This window comes from Python bivittatus, unplaced genomic scaffold (genome assembly GCF_059951505.1).
Source record: "Python bivittatus isolate LINGU-HERP-01145 unplaced genomic scaffold, Pbiv_v1 ctg000080_np1212, whole genome shotgun sequence".
Taxonomy (NCBI): Eukaryota; Metazoa; Chordata; class Lepidosauria; order Squamata; family Pythonidae; genus Python; species Python bivittatus.
The window spans coordinates 66,683,364-66,705,413 of NW_028277035.1; the positions used below are offsets into that span (position 1 = coordinate 66,683,364).

The following is a 22,050-nucleotide window of genomic DNA, read 5'->3' on the forward strand; positions in this document are numbered from 1 at the left end:
GGGTCGACAGTTTCCGTGCGAAGCTCAAGACCGAGCCGGAAGTTGCTTTCTCCCGGGGCTGCTGGGGCCGCCGTCTGTGTGTGGAGCCGTCGGTGCCGCCGCAGTCATGCCTATGAAGGGCAGGTTCCCTATTCGGAGGACGCTGCAGTACCTGAGCCAGGGCGACATCGTCTTCAAGAACTGCGTGAAGGTGATGACGGTGAACTACAACACGCACGGAGAGCTCAGCGACGGCGCCAGGTGAGGGTCGGTCTCGCCTCGGGCGAGGCAGGGAGCAGCGGCCCGAAGCGTTTTGAGGCCGGGCTCTCCGCTTCAGAGAAGGCTGGGCTGCAAAATACCGATGGCCGTTCAGGGGCCGCACAACCCAGATGCGGTAGCCCTATTTTAGATCAGGTTCCACCAAGGTGGAAATGGCCTGGAAGAGCAAGGCGCTGCCGCCGAGGGCATCTTGGGTTGCCGCTTCACGCGCGGTGCTTTGATCTATAAGCCAGCAACGCAGCACGCTTTTTTTATGGCAGAGAGGCCGGTGCAGATCTGAAATGAGAATGCCTTCTCCAGCTCCCTTCACCCCAGTCACTTGACTTCCCTCCAAGGAAGAAGGGGGCAAAGCCTAACCGATTTTATACACCACAAACTGCCGCTGGACGATGCCCTGAGTGAGAGGAAAGTGATTCTTTGACACTGGCGCAACTGAGGACAATGAACCTCTCTTCCTGGTGGGTTGCAGATGAGGTGAAGCCAGTGTCATGGGGCCAGGGTGGAAGAAGAGGCTGCCGGTGCATGGTTGTGCTGTAGTGCTATGCAAATGGGGAAAGGCCCATAGCCCTCCGCTTTGGGAAATAAATGTATGTTTGACTCCGTAGAGACTGCATAGCTTCAGTTTACAGCTGATCAAGTAATCATGAAGGGAGGTAGCCAGCAAGGGGGCATCATACTGGCTCTCCCTGGCTTTTATTTCTGTTCCAACTAATGTGTTGCTCTGAAGAGGACGACAGACAGACAGACAGACAGACATTGTTCTGCTGCAATAGATAACGTGGCCACCTTTCTGAAATGCAATACATTCATGTGCAGTATCAGTCACTCCAGGTGGACAGAATCACTCAAAATCTAGACTGTCATGCTTTTTCAACTGTCCCTTTCCTTCAGCCAGGTTAAAAAACTGAGTGCATTGCTTCTCATTCTTGCTTTTGTTTTTTTACCATAGAAAATTTGTGTTTTTCAACATACCTCAGATTCAGTACAAAAATCCTTGGCTGCAGATTGTGATGTTTAAAAACATGACTCCCTCACCATTCTTAAGATTCTACTTGGGTAAGTAGAGCATGTGTCTGATTTCCTTGCAGCTCTTGCTGAGTGGATCAGAATAGTCTTTGCTTATGTGCCCCTATTTCTAATAGTAGCTGACACATGGGAAATAATCCCTAACATTGTCTGCTTGAAAGAGGGAAATGGCTCATGTCTTCAAAGCTTTCTGGCTGACATACCTAATCACTAATAGAACCGTGCAGAATTGCCAGTCTGAGCAGTTACACTTTGTGTTCAATGCTGGTAAACAAAGTACTTGTTTGTGTCCTAACTTCAGGGAGTTTGCTTGCCTTAGAAAGAATTGCAAGCAATAGTTTACCTTTGATATTATTTTATCCAGATTATTTTAAAAAAAAAAACTGGATCTGAGCTTGTTTTATGTGGAGATTTGAGGGCAGAGGTAGTAAATGTCTGCAGTGGAGACTTGCAAAGAAAATATGCAGAAATAGATGGAATAAGCTCTTATCTTTCTGCTTAGCACTGATCTTTAAGGATTAGACAGGGAAAGTAGATAACCTGATACTATACTATCTTTTCCTTCTCAGTGTCATGTTTTTAAGGTCTTTCATTGGTATCAAGATGCTGTGGAATTGATCTAGGACAGGCATGGGGAACCTGTGATCTTCCAACTATTGTGACAGTTGCAGATGGAAGTTAATCTTGCAGATGTTGGATACATGTGGAGAAGTACAAGTTCACATGGCTATAATAAGCATAAAACTCATTTGTAAGGATTATAGGCTAGTAAAAAAAATCATACCCATTCCCCCCACACTTCAAGACTTAGAATCCAAAGACTTTCCATATGCTCTTGTGGGGTTTCTTTTCTTTTTAGATTTTTTAATCTCACCTTTATTATTTTTTATAAATAACTCAAGGTGGTGAACAAATGTAGTACTCCTTCCTCCATCTATTTTCCCCACAATAACAACCCTCTGAAGTGAGTTGGGCTGAGAGAGAGAGACTGGCCCAAAATCACCCAGCCGGCTTTCATGCCTAAGGCGGGACTAGAACCCACAGTCTCCTGGTTTCTAGCCTGGAGCCTTAACCACTAGACCAAACTGGCTTGTTGTCCATGTTCTTATTGACATGGGATCCTAACAACAAATGGGTGCCTGCTTGTATCTTAATATCAGCAGGAGATGCTCTTGTGTAGACATCAAAGGATGTAGCTTTCTTTGCTCTAGCAGTATAATTGTGGAAAATCCTCCCGATAGAATTGCATCTGAAACCAACATTATAGTCTCCTCAGCACCAGATTAAAGCTATTTGATTTGCTTTGGCATTTTAGTTACTTTATTCTGTTCCGCTGTATTTGCTTCCCCTCAGTTGGGGGATATGTTTTATTCAGTTCAACTCTCTTTTTTAGTATAAATAAAATATGTTTTATTACTGTTGTTGCATGTTATATTTATATGGCTCATATTTATTGTACATTATGCTGAAAGCTCTAAGTGTGGTGTTTTAAGTATCCATTTAAACTATTCATAATTATTAAGGTACCTTGCCTTCCGTAGGTCTGCTGTTTTGGCCCTTAACCTTATCCCACTCGTATTGGGAACAGAAAAGAGTAATTGAAAGTTACACTGCTTAATCCAGCCATAGTGCATTAAAAGCTATGCTTCCTGTGTTCCTAACACTGGGCCGAAAGAGGTCCAGCAGGCTTTGGGCAGAAAAAAGCTAACCATTCCTGCTTTAAAATAATTGAATTTTTTGAGAGCAAGTGGCCACATACGATGTGTTACAGTCATCAGGGTTTGGATAGTTTCAGGTATGAATGGTTGCTGAGTTACCTCTGGTCAAAATGATCATGTGTATATATTTGTATGAGAGATTTGCCATATCATGGAAGTAATTCTGGGAAAATCCCTATAGATATTCTGTATGTAACACTGTTTCCTCTGCAGATACTGGAGAGCAAGTCCTGGTTGATGTGGAAGAGAAGACTAACAAAGAGATAGCAGAGCACATTAAGAAAATTCTTGGTAAAAGCAAGTAAGTCAGAATAACTAAGGTCAGCATGCCCATGGAATCCAACTTCAGCTCTGACTGTATGGGGCAACACTAGGTCTATTTATAAGACATAAAATATAAGTGCAGACTTTTCTACCCATTTACTCACTTATGGATTAAAAAGGTAAAGCGGGGAAGGGCAACAAAGTTCCTGCCAGGATTATTTTTAATGAAAAATGGCATTACTGTAAATCAGAAGGTCCACAAAGGTTTATCTAATCCATGTCAAATGAGTTGTTAATGAGAAGCCTAAATGCTGCCATAGGTAAAGGAATTTTCTGAACTTTCCAAAGTGTTCAAAGTGTGGGGAATACATAGGGTAAGTGGCTATAAAAACAAGAGCATCCAATTATTCTCATACAGTTCTAGGAGAATAGATCCCTGTGGTGGTGGATCGTTCAGGATAGTTCAGGAGGCCACCAGTTCTATCCCCTCTACCTGTAGGGATCCTCCCCCCAGGTAGATGGTATCCAACACAGCATACGGTATAGGAAACGATTGCTTTAAATTACTATGACAAAAATGGGACTTCCTTAACCCAGATGACATAATTTCTTCTAAATTTATTTGGGGAATAGATAAATATTCTTTAAAGTATTGCTACCATTCCCTAATAAATGATACCCTGGGAATTCTTATATTTCAGTTTGAACTTACATTGATATTATTGCCTCTTATTGGTTCTTTATCTGATAGCTTAGTAAGAGTGGGAAATTCTGTTTATTCAGAGAGCGTGTTGATCATGAAATGCATTTGTTCAAAACAATGTTGTATGAATAGATAGTATAAATTGTTTCTCTTCCTTATAGAAAGTAGCCAGTTAACCTTTTGCTTGCATTCCAAAAGAACACATTTCCTCTTTCATCAGAATTTAACTTGTTAAAGTATTCATGAATGGTTGTGGCATGCTGCACACTGAATTGCACTTGCTGTCCTCCTTACCATAAAATCATCTTTTTAACAGAGGAACAATCCAGGAAGAAGAAGAGAAAAAGAGGCGATGGCATCCTGCATCATTTGGTCCCAAAAAATACCACTTGCGGGAATGCATGTGTGAAATTGATGGCCAAGTTCCCTGTCCTGGTAAAGTGCCACTGCCAAAAGAGATGACTGGCAAATACAAAGCTGCCATGAAAGACATTTCCTAAGCCACCTTGACCCCAAGCTGTTCCACAGCAGGAATTAAAGACTGCCGACTAATAAGAAACTGACTGGTTACAGGCATGACGAGAATACAATATTGTGAGAGACTTATGGAAGGAAAGTAGATGGGCTTAATTCTTTCACTGCTGTACACTGAGTGGTAAATATTTTATAAATGCTTTTTTTAAAAAAACGAAAGAGAACAAATTTTGGGACATATTGATTATAATGCCAACGATAGTTTTCTTATCTGTGGAGGAAGAGCAGTCATCCTGGGAAAAGAGAGCTTGGATTATGTCCACATTGTATAATGCAGTTCTATAGGAACAGAGAAAAAGATTGGAACAGGAAATGCTGATTCCTTTTCCAAAAGTTGATTTTATTTAAAGTACTTACATTTTAAAAGCCTACAAATGTTCCTCATTAATTGAATGTAGATATAGGGCTAAAACAATTGTATGTCTGTGATTTATGGGATTTTTGCTAGTCTTCAGTGGTTAGAAATAACATTTCAATCTGTTTACCCTTTCTATAATGATGCAAATTCAAGTTGCCTGGCTGCAGGATATAAAACAGTTCAGTGTGATGTAGATGTTTAACTTGTTCAAAAACTTGCAAGCAATTGGCTGAAAAGTATTTTGTGAGAGGTGCCCCACAAGGATATTCTCTTTCAATGTTACAGAGTCTTGGGAGAAGTCATTGGCCTGTTCCATAACCTGCTTAGCCAGGGTCAACATCTAACCCAGTCAGCACACAGTCACACTAACTAGATTTTAAAAATCACAATTTGGGGAACATGGCTTGACCTTTGTAGAAAACCAATGTTTAGGTCAGTTTTCTCAACCTTGGCAACTTTAAGATGTATGGACTTCAGCTCCCAGAATTCCCCAGCCAGCTTACTGACTGGGGAATCCTGGAAGTTGGCCCACACATCTTAAAGTTCCTAAGGTTGAGAAACACTGGCTTAGGTATTATGTTCTGTGCTGCTATGCTTTGCAATACATTCTATAATGGAGAGCCATTCTTTTGCCTAGAGAACTAGATATGCAGAACAGATCACTGAATGGATTTAGGCTAATCCAGTATGTGACTTGATCAAATATAATATAGGGATTAATCCCCCCCCCCCCGACCCAGGAAAATATGTTGTGAGAATATGGTCATGGCAAAATTTCTGTTCAATTTTTTTTAGTTTGGTTGAGAAAAGAAATAGACAATTTATTATTTGCCCTATCACCATATCTGTTTTTAATTATCTTCTGGATTGTCTTATTTTACATTATACAAGTATAACTGTTACTAAAACGATAAAATTGGGTATTTGAAAAAGCTTTATCAGCAGGCATCAGCTATTTAGATAGCAGAAGCTGTATATCACTTACTGTGTGTATCGAGGCTTTCCATGTTTATGGAAGCCAAAACTGTACCACCTGCATAAAAAGAAGTAGCATCTAATGCCCTACACAACACAGGATTTTATCTATGCTGAAGCCAAGAGGTGAGAATAAAAGTAAAATTGTGACTTTTAAAAAGCCACAATAATTTTAAAGCAAGGAAAAAGATGAGTTCTGTAGTGCAGACTGTTTGTTTTCTTGGTTCAAATGGTACATTATTTCAAAACAGACTTCAGATTTTTTTTACACTAAAGGTTATATATCTCACAGTATAGCAACCAAAATGTATTTGATTGTTCCTTTATATTATTTTTTGAATTGCAGTATTGGCAATCACTACATTTCATCATGGTACATACTTTTTCTATGCAAGGTTTGGGTTTAAAGATTGTTCACATTTTTATTTAAAATATCCTGTTCCAGAGAAGCAAAGAAGGGGTTTTTCTCCCTATTTGCATTTCTCATTTCACCTGAGCTGAAGAAAGTATCTTGGTGCAAAACACAAAGTCCCAGGTTAAATCCTTAGAAGCTTTTCAGTAGACGTGCCTGGGAAAGACCTCTGTCTGAACAATGTAGACAGTGCTTCATTGGACAAATTGCCTGGCTTAGTATAAAGAGGCTTCCTGCATGTTGCCGATAAGATGCCAAGAAATGTGCAGTTCACATGAAAGACTAGAATGCTGCAGCTGATGTTGACCTAATCACTTTTTCCACACTCACAGAAACAAAAATCTTACTTTATTTCATCAGAAAGTTTACAAACTAGTGCATGCAAATGTACAAACAAATGTCATTAGTGTTAAGTCTCATAATGGCATGTCTTGTTCATTTTCATTGTGTCAATTCAGTAGTACAAATGGAAGGCTGACAGAATGTGGGACAATCACTGAATTATCAAGAAGGATAATTCCACATTGACTTGCAGTTATAGAGCTACAACCAACATATTTATTAATAAAATACATCAATACTGTGTCTTATAAAGTATTAGACTATGGCATACATAGAAACCAGGCAGACCGCATTTAACAAGGAAATGTGGTTTTAAAAAGCCACTGAAACCTTCATTTTGGCTGGACTACACAAAGAGTGACAGATCAAGTTTGTTGCCTTGCTGTCCTTAATACAGTTTTACCTTAAATAATAACTATAACTTTGCTGCTAGCTCAATTTATAGGTATCCATTTTTAATACATTTTATTTATTTATGCTCATATTCCAGCTCAGTCCTGTTTAGTGCGCTACAAGTTCATTTCCAGATGCTCCCATTTTTTAAAAACATTAAACTCATAACAAGTATCCTTAGAATATTATGGCCCTATGTGGAGCATTCAAGTCAGCTTCTACAGGAACTCAGGGTTTATTATAACAGGCTGCCACTGAGTTCAGCTGAGTTACGATGCATGAAATCATAGCTAAGCTAGCTTTTCCCTCTAAAAATGGAAAACGATTAACAATGCTTAATGTGTAAAGTGCTGCCTTAGTTCTTGACCATATTACCCCAAATCCTTGAGGAATGTAACATTTAGTGCCCACCTATACTGTGTACAGTATCATCTATGCCAGCTTTTCTAAATGGGAACAATTTCCAAAATCAGATTGATGATTAATGCTCGGGCCTTCTTCCCATTCCCGTAAGTCCATAATACTCTCCAAGTAAGTCTTTCCTGTGTAAACAATTAAAATTGGTTTTAAGTCCCCAAAATAATTAAATGCAACAAAATAAAATTCTTTCAGTACAACTGAAATCAGAAATTATTTAACATTTAACAGTCCCTAAACATTTCTGTTCACAGCTGGCAGATCAATAAAAGAAAAAAATCTTCACTGTTGCAAATGAATAACTCAACCCTAAGAATCTCATAACCTCCATTTAGGGTTTGCACAAATCCTCCAAACAACAAATTGAGGTGGTACATCAACGCTGTCCTTTTTCTTCCCCAAAATGTGTTCATTTTGGTCTTTCTTGTACTCAGGGTTTATAAAAGCAGAATGTTCTTCAAATCTAGACTGAAAATTTCCTTCAATCCTAGACAGAGATAAAGTTAGGAAGAAACATGGAGAGGACCTTCTAGTTTTTAATTTATGCTCTGATCAAGTGGACACCCAGGATGGCCCCCTTAAAGCACAATTCTCCTGGATGTAAATCTCCTAATTTTTGCAAGCAGAAAACAGTTTACCTATTATGACATTTCTGCAAGCCTGGAAACTCTGTAGTTTGAGAGTGTGATAAATGTTCAACATCCTTACAAAAGGTATAGTCCAGAATTAGCTGGAAAAAGCTATTAAAATAAATAGTTTAATCACCTGAAGAACAGGTAAAGGAAAAGAATACATTATGTTCCGTTAGGCTTTATGCATTTGTTTTGTAAAACAAAGATACAGCATCACAACTACTCGAACTACATTAGAATTACTTTAGGTTATCTTTTGTATTGCACAGGCAGATCATTGGCCTTTATACTCTGTGGATCAGAACATTTCAGCAATGTCCTGCTTTTTAACATTCCTCTAAGCATATCTGGCAATTACCCTCTTTTGATGAATTCACCAGCTCATTTAATGTTCAACAGAGATGAAATCCAACTAATGTTCCTACAATGAAAGGCTTCCTTCTATTGAACAGTGAGTTATTTTCTCTCCTTCTGCTTCCTCAAAATATAAAGATGGCGGGATACCAGTTGAATTCCAGTGAGAATTTGTAAGACAGTATTAATTTCTTGTTAACCGGGCTGTGCAAGCTTCAAAAAGGATTCTGAGGAAATGCTTTGGACTCATGTGAGCACCAAGCTTCTTAGAAGCAGCAAAACCATTTTTCAGGTTGCTGTACAAGTCTGAGAAAAGTTGCTGCTGCTTTAACGAGTAGCAAAGAAGTGGCTTGAAGCAGTTCTTACATTTTTGAAGCATGTATAACCCTACCTGCTGATCGAAAATCAATTCAGAAGTCAGAGGACTGCAAATAATTTCCTGCATTTTAAAACCCCCGTTTCCCCCTTTGAATTTTACATCAGAGATAAAGCAGGTGCTAAGAAATAAAATTATGTTCTTAAATTTGGGTTGGGACTCAATACGGACTATGGTAAGTTTTAAACACATTTTTTAGTGTTTGAAAAAGAGTTTCAGGTAATTATAACATTTTAAATAGTGTTGATTTATTTGCACATTTGAATAGTGGAAAACCTATACCAAAGTGCCTAAGCTTCGTTCTGCTCCTGAACACCTTTTTCAATGTATTTCATTTTACCTTGACCTTCCCTCCTCTGGGATCTGCAAAACTGCGTGGATATAGTTCCTAGTTCAGCAGCCCGATTTCTCCTTCTGTTTTGCAAGTGTGCTCTTAAGTTCTTTTAAATTCTCAGTCAATACTTCTATCTCATCCATTCGTCCACTCTGTTTGGCATCAAAAATAAAAGCTTTGATATTATCAATCTGTTGGAGAAGTAATTCCTCTTCTATGATATCTTCTCCTGAAACTTCATTATCACTCTCAACTTCAAAAGGATTCAAAGAGGAAGACAATGATTCTTCAAATGGATTCCCAGATTCCTGATTACCTACAGGTGTATAAAATGGATTTCCAACAGCATCTTCAAATGGGTTTGGAGCACTGACAGCTACCCCATTTGCTTGCTGACAATCCTCCTCCTCCTCATCAAATGGATTGTATTCCCTTTTATAGCTGTGCAAGGCATCAGTAGTCAAGGAAGCCACTGCAGAGTTTTCAGGAAAGGGACTATCAGGTTCACCCTTTGGAGGGCTAATTACTAAAGTATCTTCAAAATGGTTTATGGAGGCTTTCTCATGCTCTGAGGCTCTTAGAGGTTGGCAAACCAAAACTAGATTCTCACTATCTGACAATTTGTCACCCTCACTTGGGGAAGAAGCCTTGGAGCCAGAGTAATTTTTGTTCTGAACCATATCTAGATCCAAAGCCTGTGCTATTTGGTTTATGCTTTCCTTCTCAATCTCAGGTTTATCATGCTTCACTTCTCTGAAATCCAGCGAACGTGTCCGTGAATGTTGAGACATCCTTTTTTTATGATCTCTTTTCCATTCTTTTTCACACAGGATCTGCAATTGCTCTCTTTGCATTTCCTCCATCTCAGCCTGCTTTTTAGAAAGTTCAATGGCTTTGACAGTTTGCTGTTGATCATACTCATCCTGAAGTTGTCGCAGGTTCTCCTGCAGCATCTGGACTTCATCTAGACGATTTGCTTCCTTTGCCTGCTTAATGAAGGATGTGATATTATCGATCTGTTGAAGAAGTGGGTCTGCAAGTTCCTGGTTCCGAGATATGCTAGCAGTGGGTAGCCATCCTTCAGTTTTCTTTACTGCAACACTTTTTGTTCGGGGTACCTCACCATTGAATGCTAAGGATCTGGAAGTGTGGTCTGCTGGCTTCTCTTCTAGTCGTCTCTGGGTTTCATATGTCACCTAGCCAAAAAAATAAATAAAGGGAAAATTTAAAAGGAATTAAGGTATATGACGAGTCCACGTTTCAACAACTCTTTCTGCCAATACTCCCTCAGTTTTTAATATAGATTTGTGAGGGACAGAAAGGCAAATATATTGGAGAGAAGAGGTCTTCCTTTTTTTTCCCCCTGAGCTCTTTTTTTCTCCACCTCAAAAAATGGAATCTTTGAAATGATGGAATATGAGGGATTATTATTTTTAACTGTTCATCTGTTCATCAACTGTTCATCTCCATAATTATCTAAAATTTATTTAACCAAAATAATTTCCTGAATAGGATCACTGAAGTTTCAGAACTGAACCTAAGTGGAATTAGCAAGTACAAGACACATTTCTGCACATGGGATAAACAGCCATCTCCACAAGAAAATAAAGAAAGGCTCCAGCAACTTTTATTATTTTATTCTCTCTTATAACGACTGAAATGCTTTCTATCCTCCTGCCACTTTGACTTGATCTCAAAGAACTGGGACTGCAGTAGAATGATCAGCAGTCTATTAACTCACAGACAGATTAGATTAGAAGTCACTACCTAATCATTTTTTTTAATATTAATACATTTTTAAATGTAATGTGCCAAATATGATTGTTATTTCAGTAAGATACATATATTTAAGTTCGTAAAATAACAGTAAAGTAAAGTAACAAAAGAGTACAACAAAACAAAAACCTGAGGGAAGAACAGCTTTTCTCCTGGCTAAAATATTTTGGAAATCCTATGAAAAATTATGGAAATTTCTAAAAAAGATGTGGATTTTTTCCAAAAGAGCACAAGAAAGAACTGAGTCGAACAAGAAATATAAAAAAGTCATTCTTATTAAGCAGATTCTAAATATGTTGTAGATTTATGTCTCACTAATTTCAACTGTTTGGCAGAAAGAAATTCAAAAGATTCTCAGAAAGGAAATACTTTAATCAATGAACAAACAAACAGAAAATAAATGTTAGAAATGTATGCTGATTGAAATACTTGCCTGTCTTTCCATTTGTAGTTTTCTCTCCAATTCTTGTTTCTTTCTCTCTTTCAGTTCTTCATACTGGTCCTTGGTCGGTAAAGACATTAGGCCAAGCAATTTTTCCTGAGGATTTTTTTTTTCAAAATATCACTTTAAAGGGTATAGGCTACCAGGATTTAGATCTTACTCAAAACGAAAAAATATGTTTCTTGTGTGTGTGTGTACACACACATATACATTCATACACACACACATATACATACATACACACATACAGAAACATACACACACTATATATAAATTATATATTCCATTATACTTTAAGTGGTTAAAATATAAACAATGCCCACTCATTCAAACTATGTGTCAAAGAAAACAAGTTAAAATGTATGCTGGTCTATGACCATAATAAAGGTTTGATTTGATTTGATTCAAGTTAAAATGTGATCGACTATACATAGCATCAAATAGCAGGGTTCAAAATAAGAGATCAGTAAAGGAAGTAAGTCAAATCTCTTCCAAATGATTTTTTTTTCCTGGTGACTTCATGAATATATCTCTGCAATTTTCTCGGCAACAATATAGAAGTGTCTTGCAATTGCCTGCTTCTGGGATGTTTTTCAACTTCCCAGTCTAGCCTTTTTTTTTTTTAACATATCTAAAGTGCAAAGATAATAGAGAAAAAGAACAGAACAGTTTTACACACACTTAAACGAACAGATCAAATATGCTTCCTAAAACACCAGAATGAGAGAATGAGACTGCAATCTAATCTGAGCCAGGTGGACTGTGCTGAGAAGAACAAGATGCCCTTCTCAGAAAAAAAAGGAAAGGTATTACATGCAGGGATGAAAAATACAGGGCACACATACAAGAAGGGAGGTACATGGCTTGGAAGAATTACATCAGAGAAGGACATGGGTGTGGTCATTGATAACAAGGTGAATATGAGCTAGCAGCATTAGAAGGATGTATTGTATCAAAGATTTACGTTGTCTTCCAGAGATTACCTATGGAGGCTGTGGATTCTCCATCTCTGGAGGTTTTTAAGACTGGATAGACATATCGTGAGAACAGTTTAATTGGCATTCCTGCACATTGCAGAAGGTTGGGCTTGTGGTCCTTTCCAACACCACAATTATATACTTCTATGAAAAGTCAGCATCTCAGAATTATTAAAATGCAGTTTCAAACAAAGGAGGAGGGAGGTAAAGGATCAAAACCTGAGAATAGACTAACATTATTTTCTTGGGCTTAGGTTATTTGACTGAAATACCATAGTGTAACAAGGATTTTTTCCCCATGATATCATGTAATAGCTTGCTAAATCGGAATCCAGTTACAGTGCTAAGAAACCATTCCCATCACTACCACACAATGCAAAAAATTTCATTAGCCTTCTAAACACCAACATAGTTATTGACACAACTTACAGGTAATTAGGTGAGGAAGTGTTTAAAAATAATTATTTATTTTCATAATATAAATCATTAAAACAAAATGACAAGTTTTAAAACATACTGAAAAATGTTTAGGGTGTCAGTATGTAATCTGGTATTGCCTTAGGTGAACTAATACGTCTAAAAGCAGCTCATCCTACCTGAACAAAAAGTGTGGCTGAATATCTAATCATCCTCTGAAGCTGTAAAGTTCTGGGATGAGGTTGTGGATCTTCATTCAACCCTAAAGTCAGAATCTTCTTGCTGAAACAAACAAACAAAAGAAGTGAATTAGAAATACCCACAAAATAGTCAGCTAAGAAAAATAAACACAAGGCAGATAGTTAGACAGTTTCCAAAAAATTATAAATTTTAAGTAATGCCAAGTATTGGTAAAATATGTAATTGGCAGCATGGATTTATTTTGACAGTAAAATATATAGTATCTCACCAATTTATGTCTTGTGAAAAAAATGTTCATCTTCATTGAAAATAAAAAATATATAAACCAAATAAAAAATAATACTATAACAAATTATTTGGATTCTTTTCAGTCAGGATTCAGACCCAGGTATGGGATGGAAACAGCATTGATCAAGCTCTTGGATGATCTCTGGCGTGGGCAGGATGGTGGTAGTGCATCCATCCTTGCCTTACCTGATCTCTCAGAGGCTTTCAATACTGTCAACCATGGTATCCTTCTGAATCGACTTAGAGGATTGGGGGTGGGTGGCCCAGTATTGTGCTGGTTCACCTCCTTTCTCCAGGGTTGATTCCAGTCAGTGTTGATTGGGGAGGAGAGATCCCGTCCTTGACCCCTACTGTGTGGGCTGTCGTCAGGGTTAGTGCTCTCTCCTCTCCTATTCAACATCAACATGAGACCGCTGGGTGAGCTCCTTCATCACCATGGTACGCTGATGATACCCAATTGTACATCTCTGCTTCTGGCGATTTAAGTGATGCTATGGATGTCTTATCCCAGTGGGGGAGGCTGTGAGGGTCTGGCTTCACCTGAGCCCTGGCAAGACTGAGTGGCTTGGGGTTCTGAGGCCTTCCAGTTCTGGGATTATACTATTGCTGGTACTGTATGGGGTTGCACTGCCCCAAACAGACCCTGTGTGCAATCTGGGGGTCCTCCTGGATTCACAACTCCTGCTCAATGAGTAGGTGGCAGTCATGGCTAGGAGGGCCTTTGCACAACTTCGTATTGTGCACCAGTTGCACCTATTCCTGGACTGAGGGGCCTTACAGTCACTGAGGCCCTGGTCACCTCCCAGTTGGACTACTACAATGCGCTCTACAAGGCTGCTCTTAAAGAGTATCCAGAAACTTCAACTGGTCCAGAATGTGGCAGTGCAGGCAGTTATGTGTGTTTCTAGTAGAATACGCATTACACCTCTGCTTTGCAAGCTGCATTGGTTACCAGTCTGTTTCTGGGTCCAATTCAAGGTACTGGTGTTGACCTTTAAAGCTCTTCATGGCATGGGACCAGAGTATCTGAGGGACTGCCCGTCCCCAATTTCATCTGCCCGCCCCACTAGATCTAGCAGAGTGGGTATGTTATGGGTTCTGTCAACTAGGGAGCTACATTTGGTGGGCCCTAGGCGGAGGGCCTTTTTTGCTGTGGCGCCCACATTGTGGAACCTTCTCACCCAGAGATGAGATTGGCCTTATCACTCCTGAGTTTTCAAAGATCTCTCAAGACCTGGTTAAGTCAGCAGGCCTAGGGACCCCAGGGGACAGGTGAGCTAGGGAGGTGGCTCTATTATTAACATCTCTTTGCCTATTATTTTCCTTTTCTGTTTTTATACTTTTCATAGTTTTTAATAATTATTGTGTAATGGTTTTATGTAATGATTGTTTACATATTTATTGTTTATTGGACTGTTGTATGCTGCCCGGTCACTTTTTGTGAGATGGGCAGCCATATAAATTTAATTAATAAATACATTCCATCTCCATATTTTCCATTTACCTTAAAGCATCTATTAATTCATACATTCTCTGCACTTCTATCCTAAGATTGTTAGCATGTTCAAGACTGTATGTTGCCTCTCCAGCACTGAAAGAAAAAATGCACATTTAAATATTCTAAACTGTTTTTATCCATATAAATACAGCAGTTATTTTGAAGTGAAGAATTTTATAGACATTGCCTCATTTAAAACACTAGTCTTGCCCATTCATGAACTGTGAATGAGTTATGAAAGAAAGGGAAAAAAATCATGAATACTAAATATAGATCTTGGTGCATTTTTTGTCATCAATTTCTCTGGAAATTATTTAGCTCAGTAAAATGAGTTCTACATTGATAAACACCTTTTTAGGGTGTGAAGCAGCTTGATTCAGGATTAGCATCACAAAGCTCTTATTCTTTGCAAGATTAAAGACGCACTTATAGGGACACAAATCCAAAGGTGTACAAAATTATAACCAGCCTTGGTAGCCAAGTATTTACACGTATACTTGCCACCTACTACAGAGAGAAGCTGACCATTCTGGCTCTGATTCTGGTTTTGTCCTAGAGTTTTTGATATTTTCCTTCTAAATTTCTGAAATTGTATTTCTCACCATACTCATATGGACACCTACAGACACACTTTATTAATCATTTATATTCTTGTTTTCTACTACAAGCTAGTTAGATTCAAAAAATTATTAATCTGGAATAACAAAGTATCTATTTTAAATGTCTGTTAAAGAAATTTAATTGAAAAAGGTAGGGAAGAATGATCAGATTTTCAAGTTCTGTACCACTTCAAAAGCTAAAGCATGTATATACATGAAAGTAACCCTACACAGACTTATCTGAGAGCAAGTTCCAACTCAAAGTGGTGTTTATTTTTTAATGTATGGATTCAACCTACAAATTGAAATCTTCAATTAAAAGCACCAGCAATTTTACAAAAGGATACTATTGTTCAAACTCCATACCCTAAAGACTAGCTAATATATTATGACAAACATTTCACAGATCAGTATCCAGTCCAGCTCAGTAAATCTAGATGTTGATGTATGGAGAAATGTTTATTTTTGGAGTGCTATAAGTTTTTAACAGTGGGTTTGTTTATTTATTTATTTATTGCTGCTTTTCTGAATTGCCCAGGTTATGGTACATAAGGACAGCCATATAAGCCTTTTAAATAAATAAATACAATTCAGAAAATATAATTGTGTAAGTATCACCCAGTACTGTTAACACTGGAAAAAAATTAAGGAGACTTTCGGATATAGCATGAGAATTAGTTCTAAGTCTCAGTTAACAATAAGACAAATGTAACAGCTGTCCCAAAGAAAACAGTAAATATTAACTTTGTATGGCGTACTAAGATTTTACAAAACTGAAAGATAGCTTTCCAATGTATCAGCTTTATAGTTCTTAATATCTAATTAATAGTTGGCTTTTCTGATTTTTTTAAAATACACAATCATCTTCTTTCCTGTGTGTTTTATGCTCAAGACATATTCAATTTAAAAAAACAACAATAACTAAAGAGGCTTACTTTAATGATTCTGCCATCTTTATGTATTCTGGGGCCTTCTGGTCAACTTTTTCCATGCAAAGCCGGAGTTTCTTGTTTAATAAAAGAAATCAACATATTAAAATTACTTGCAATTATATAATTCAAATATAAATGTGTTATATGCATCCAATTTTTCCTTTCCTTTATATGAGTTTGTTAAGTTGACCTAACTCTAATTCTATACAGGATCAAGATCTATTAATTAAGGCAATCAGAGCCTACTAGACAAAGTGAAATATTTGACTTTCTTTGGTAAACTGCTTTTCTGTAGTGGATGGGAAAGTAATGCTGAATAGGTTGCTCCTATACATTCAACAGCCATATAGTTGAAAACTTCTAGATTGGAGTTTCTGGTCTCAAAGGTAATCATGAAATGGGGCAGAACTTTACCTGAAAAAAATACATCATTTTTCCACTGAAAATTTTCTGTCCCACAATATTGACAGTGCTAATTGCACAGGGCAATTTTGTCATCCAAAATGAACGTTTTCATATGCAAATTATGTAAAAGTGCACCAGAAAAATAATCCAGAAAATTTTCCAGTTCAAAAATCTCTGGAAAATCAACATCACAGCAAAACCAACAGTGAAAGAGACTGACACAATCAATTTCAAGTGCTCTTTAAATGCACTTTAAAAACAAACAAAAAGGAAAAATCCAAGTGGTTAACAAAGATGGGATGAAAGGTATGAAAGTGCGTGTGTGTGTGTGTGTGTGTGTTTATTTATATATATATATATATATATATATACATACACATACATACACACACACACACACACACACACACAAATTCCCCTCTCACCCCTATGGGTGGTACACACATACATACATATATATATATGCATATATATATACACACATACATACATACATACATACATACATACATACATATATATAAATATAGCTTAGCTATTACTATTTTAACACATCTATGAATTTTACTTGTTCGCATTTAAGCTTGTAGAAAATCTGTGAATTTTAAATCTATTTTTTCACATCTTTGCTGTGAGAAGCCAAACATACCAGTGAGAAAAATATTCAAAGGTTTGCACTCCATCTCAGTTGTTCAAATTCTAGCAATTCAGACAGACTGTGCTGATGCTGGGCTATTAACATACCTTTTAAAATGTGGACCATGTTTACTCAACAAAGAGAAAAAAAAGCTTCCTACAAAAACATACTGATGCTTAACTGGATTATGAAACCAGCACAGGCCACTAAACTGTTGTAGTCTGTAAGATTACCAGTTTGCTTAAATCCCTCATTGCAGGGTCTGCAATTTCCTTCAAAAAGGATTCATGAAGTAGATAAGTCAACAGCAAGTGGATGCACAGGCATCTCTATGATCACCTCAGTTACAAAGATCGCCTGAGCTGTTAGAATTGGAATGAATCTAGTTCACATACTATTGTATGGTTGCATTAGCTATGTAAGATCCATGTTTTTCTGTCAACAGTGCACAGTATACAACTGATACTTTATTATTTTACTAAAAATGGTAAACTTTGCCTATAGAAAAAGAGAATGCCGGCTGCCCCTGCCCTCTGGAATATTCTCCCCCGAGAGGTGCAGCGGGCCCCTAACCTCCTGGCTTTCCAGAAATGACTAAAGACCTGGCTCTGCCAGCTTGCGTGGAGCAATAAGAGTTTTAATCAACCCTGGGGGTGGCTAGCTTCCTGATGATGCTCCCTGAGCCTAATACTCGCCAATTACCATCAATTCTTGGAATATATTTATTATTTATTTTTATACTGTATCTTCTCTGTAAATCACCCAGAATCACTTTTTAACGAGATGGGTGGTGACAAATTTGATAGATAGATAGACAGACAGACAGACTCAATCAACCAACCAACCAACCAACCAACCAATCAATCAGCTGGCCATATCTGTATTGTTCTCAGAACTGCAATATTCTTTTTGAGATGTGATGACCAGAACTACTGTATATGCAGTATTCTAACAATGGTGACATGTTGCTAAATGAGTTCTACAAGAACCAAACTAAAGCTCTAAACCTATCCTACACTACTTATAATAAATAATTTTTTCATATAAATTGTCACTCAAAAAAATCCAAGATGGGTAAGCAAATCCTTTTTGAAAAGCTTCTAAATTCTTGAAAACAATTGGATCAATCTGTTTGAAATTTGGCAGGATAAATCCCCTCTGAAAATGCAACAATAGCTGCAAATTTCATCCATTTTTGTCAAATGCAAAAGACTATAATCTGTTGATTTCCCATAATAGTTAAGAGTAACACAACTTCAGTAATAATAGATATTATGTCATAACTTCAGATTTTCCAAAGTGAGATTCTGATTTTAAGCTTCCAAGATTATTTCAGCCAAATGGTTATTTTCTAATCAACAAAGCTAAACCAAATCTTGTCATCAATGAGCCACCCTACTGTTTTCTTTTCAATACAAACAGTTCCTAGTGTATTAGATCTACTTTCATAACAACTATTATATATGATATTGGCAATAAGTCTCATTTAACTCCCAATCTCTGTCATTTTACCTCATACAGTTTCACAATATCTGGTATGTACTCCCTTTCATCAATCTGTTGTTCCCTTTTGAGCAGTGTATCTTTACAGTGTCTACAGCAACGGATTCGATCATCATCTTTTTCATCCAAGACAGAACTGACACTGCTTATGCTACTGATGCTACCTCGCCGAGAGCCCTGGATACTATTGGGTGAGCAGCTGGGGCTAGTATGAGAGGCCAAGACTTCCTTGCTAGCAGTGGTAAGTTTGCCTGAAAGGAGAGACCAACAAAATATAACTGACAAAGTGTAATGGTCCTGCTGAATGAACACTGATCTTGAACACAGCTTCAAAGACTCAGTTCTACTCAACTCCATTTACACATAAAACAGGAACTGCAGTAAAACTGTACACTATAAGGTAGTTGTTAGGAAGATATAAATCAAATGTTTTCTCCTTCTTCAACTTTAAAATATTATGTTCAAAGTAAATATGAATATTTATGCATCATATCTGATGAAATCTATCTACTAAACAAGCAAATGACAAATGTCATACTGTAGTAATAGGATATTTCATTTTTGATGGGAAGAAACATTTTAGTTATTATTATATGTGACTTCTAAAAGCTGTAGAGGAGGATGTCAATAGAAAGGGGATAGCAATAATTTTTTATCTTTTTCTAAAAACATTTTGGGGTTCAGAATGTTTAAAAGCAAAACATCTTTTGTCAAAACATGGAAAAAAATCCTGCCACCTAAAATGGCCATTTTCGTATTGAATTTTTAATGACAGAATCATGAGTAACTCTGGGAAAATAAGATGCAATTTATGAGTTGCCAACTGCTCTTCTAGAAAAAGAACCCTCAACCCCACTCCAAAAAACCCTCTGATAATGTAGTGCATACATGCACACACATAAGGCCACTGCATCATACTCTTCCCACTGCAGCTCTTGGCTGTTGTTTATGCTGCTATTAAAAAAAACAAAAAACACCACCAACAAGAAGACCTTAAAAATATGTCCTCCAATCCTCCTCAAATTTCCTCTGCTGCTTTATCTGATCAGGAGAAGACAACGATTACTCATTTCGTGACAAATATAAAAACATAGCAATATTTTTTCTTAATTCATACCGTAATAATGTTTGAGTGACACTAAGCCAGAATATAATAAATACTGAAAATGAAATTAAGCCATTTCTATCCTACCATTGCACTCACTTGCAAAGGGGAGACTGACCAGTTCCATGCACTTCTTGCACATGATAGACCCACAGAGGCGGCAGTGATGGCGCCTGTTCCGTATGCTAAACTTGTTACCGCAGTCTGGACAAAATGGCACATCTTGATCATTAACCCAAGGCACGACCGATTTCTCTATTGCTGCAATAAGACCCAATAACCTATTAGACATCATCAATGAAATCCTAGCAGAAAATATTAGCAAAGGTACTACTTCTTTGTGCTTACCTCTTATCTTTGCAGAATCTGTAATTGTTCTGTCAAAGGAAGTAAGCTGGCCAAAAGAAAATGACCAAGAATTAGACTTACATACAGAATTTTACTGTATAGTTTGTCACATTATTTCAAATAGTCTTACATCTATTCAATTTGTTTTTCTTAAAAATCAGATGCCTCCCCTGAGTATCTCTTTTATTTTATCTTAGTAATGGACCAGCAGAATCCAGATAGTGAAAAAAATTAATAGAAAAAATATTTAAAAATTCAGAGAAATCTTTATATTTTAAAATTCAAAGTTTGAATAGGGAACAACAATGAAAATGGAGATTGAGAAGTAAGGTATTTGAATTTTTCTAACTAAAAAGTAAAGTTTAAAGCTGCTAAAGAAAGAACATTATGCTCCTTAATTTCAATTTCTGTTCAGTTCCTTATTGTGTAGTTTTAGACCAGAAAGGGAACACTACATTTTTCACAGATTTTCTATTAATTAGTATTGCTATTAATGGGACACTTCAGAAAGGTTAAAGTAGGGCTAGACAGCATTTTTTTCTGCCAAGTAATTTTCTAGTTGTACTTTTTAGACTGCTATATGGTAGGTGAGACTTAAACAGACAAGGGCCAAAAGTATATTGTGCCTTAGAGGATACTAAGTTAAAGTAAATTATGGACCACAGAGTTTTCCTCCCAGAATCTCTATATTTAAAACTAATATGAAAACAGACATCTCTCTACAGTTATTGTTACTTCTTTTTGTTGATAGCATCTCACCAAGAAATGTACTTTTGAATTATGCTTTAACAAATAATGTAATAATAAACATCACAAGAAATGTTATAACAGCTAATGATTGAAATAAAGGCTTACATATGCGATAAAAACATTTTTGAAAGAAAAATTAAAGAAAATTAGATTTTTGAAACTACAAAATATTTACCTTTTCTAACCTGATTATTAATTTATTGACTTCCACAACATAGTGATCAATTCTGGCTGCTCTGTGTTTCTTAAAATCAGAAAGATGACTCCTTATAGCACCTAATATGAAATAACCAGTTAGGAAACTTGACAGAATAATTCAACCATAGATATTCAGTTAACAAGCAGTTTATCATGCTCTTGTTTCTCTCTATCAAATCTGCTGTTCAGTCTGAAATTCAGGATTAAAGCATGGTATCTCACGGACCAATTGCAGTGCCATAAGCCACACAGTGGACATAGTTACTGAGTTCAGAGCCCAGATTGTGGCTTAGAGAGGATATTAATCATAAACATATTACTCTTCTCTTTACTGGTCCAACCAGTTAAGCAGCCATTAATCCTTCAGGAAAATGATACAGAGGAGCGGGTGTTGCGGGGGGGGGGGGGAAGGAACCTGGAAAAGGACTGGCATTCCCCCACTGTGTATGCAGGGTAATTATACACTTGGGTGTTACAGTAAAAAACCACAGCCAGATGTGGTTTGCCACATCATCTGGTATACACAGTTAATATTAAACATGGTTCAATGTGTTATGTAAACATGTTCATGTCTTCATACTACTGCTCTGTAGTATTCTAGTCTTCTAGAATGTAGAAAGCCTGTATTCTAGTCTTCATTGATAAAATAGAATTTACTTCTATCTATAAGATGATGCCACCCTAATGGCAGAAAGTGAAGAAGAACTAAAGAGCCTCTTGATGAGGGTGAAAGAGGAGAGTGCGAAAGCTGGCTTGAAACTCAACATTAAAAAAACTAAGATCATGGCATTCCTGATGCTGGGAAAGATTGAAGGCAAAAGGAGAAGAGGACGGCAGAGGATGAGATGGTTAGATAGCATCACTGAAGCAATGAGCAT

General features: G+C 37.2%; 2 protein-coding genes across 7 annotated transcripts in view; one reads left to right on the forward strand and one right to left on the reverse strand.

Moving 5' to 3' along the window:
- On the forward strand, positions 1-11,414 carry MRPS25 (mitochondrial ribosomal protein S25). The gene is made up of 4 exons (XM_007429464.3): positions 1-240; positions 1,208-1,314; positions 3,216-3,303; positions 4,286-11,414. Exons 1-4 carry the CDS (start codon positions 107-109, stop codon positions 4,467-4,469), a joined length of 513 nt encoding a protein of 170 aa, XP_007429526.1. The 5' UTR covers positions 1-106; the 3' UTR covers positions 4,470-11,414.
- The window catches only part of RBSN (rabenosyn, RAB effector), a 25,620-nt gene continuing 11,838 nt past the window's right edge, over positions 8,269-22,050 (reverse strand). For all 6 annotated transcript variants that reach the window (XM_007429465.4, XM_007429466.4, XM_007429468.4 and 3 more), the window contains 9 exons: positions 21,150-21,250; positions 20,225-20,270; positions 19,976-20,137; positions 18,781-19,022; positions 16,230-16,300; positions 14,702-14,788; positions 12,888-12,990; positions 11,306-11,410; positions 8,269-10,292 (listed from right to left, as the gene is read on the reverse strand). In XM_007429465.4, coding sequence (XP_007429527.1) covers positions 9,156-10,292; positions 11,306-11,410; positions 12,888-12,990; positions 14,702-14,788; positions 16,230-16,300; positions 18,781-19,022; positions 19,976-20,137; positions 20,225-20,270; positions 21,150-21,250 — 2,054 coding nt within the window. In that variant the 3' untranslated portion in view covers positions 8,269-9,155. The remainder of the gene's footprint in view (positions 10,293-11,305; positions 11,411-12,887; positions 12,991-14,701; positions 14,789-16,229; positions 16,301-18,780; positions 19,023-19,975; positions 20,138-20,224; positions 20,271-21,149; positions 21,251-22,050) is intronic.

Coding starts and splice junctions, on each gene's coding strand:
- MRPS25 (XM_007429464.3), top strand. CDS start 107: ATGCCTATGAAGGGCAGGTTCCCTATTCGGAGGACGCTGCAGTACCTG. Junction 1,315..3,215: donor ATTCTTAAGATTCTACTTGG/GTAAGTAGAGCA, acceptor TTTCCTCTGCAG/ATACTGGAGAGCAAGTCCTG. Junction 3,304..4,285: donor AAAATTCTTGGTAAAAGCAA/GTAAGTCAGAAT, acceptor TCTTTTTAACAG/AGGAACAATCCAGGAAGAAG.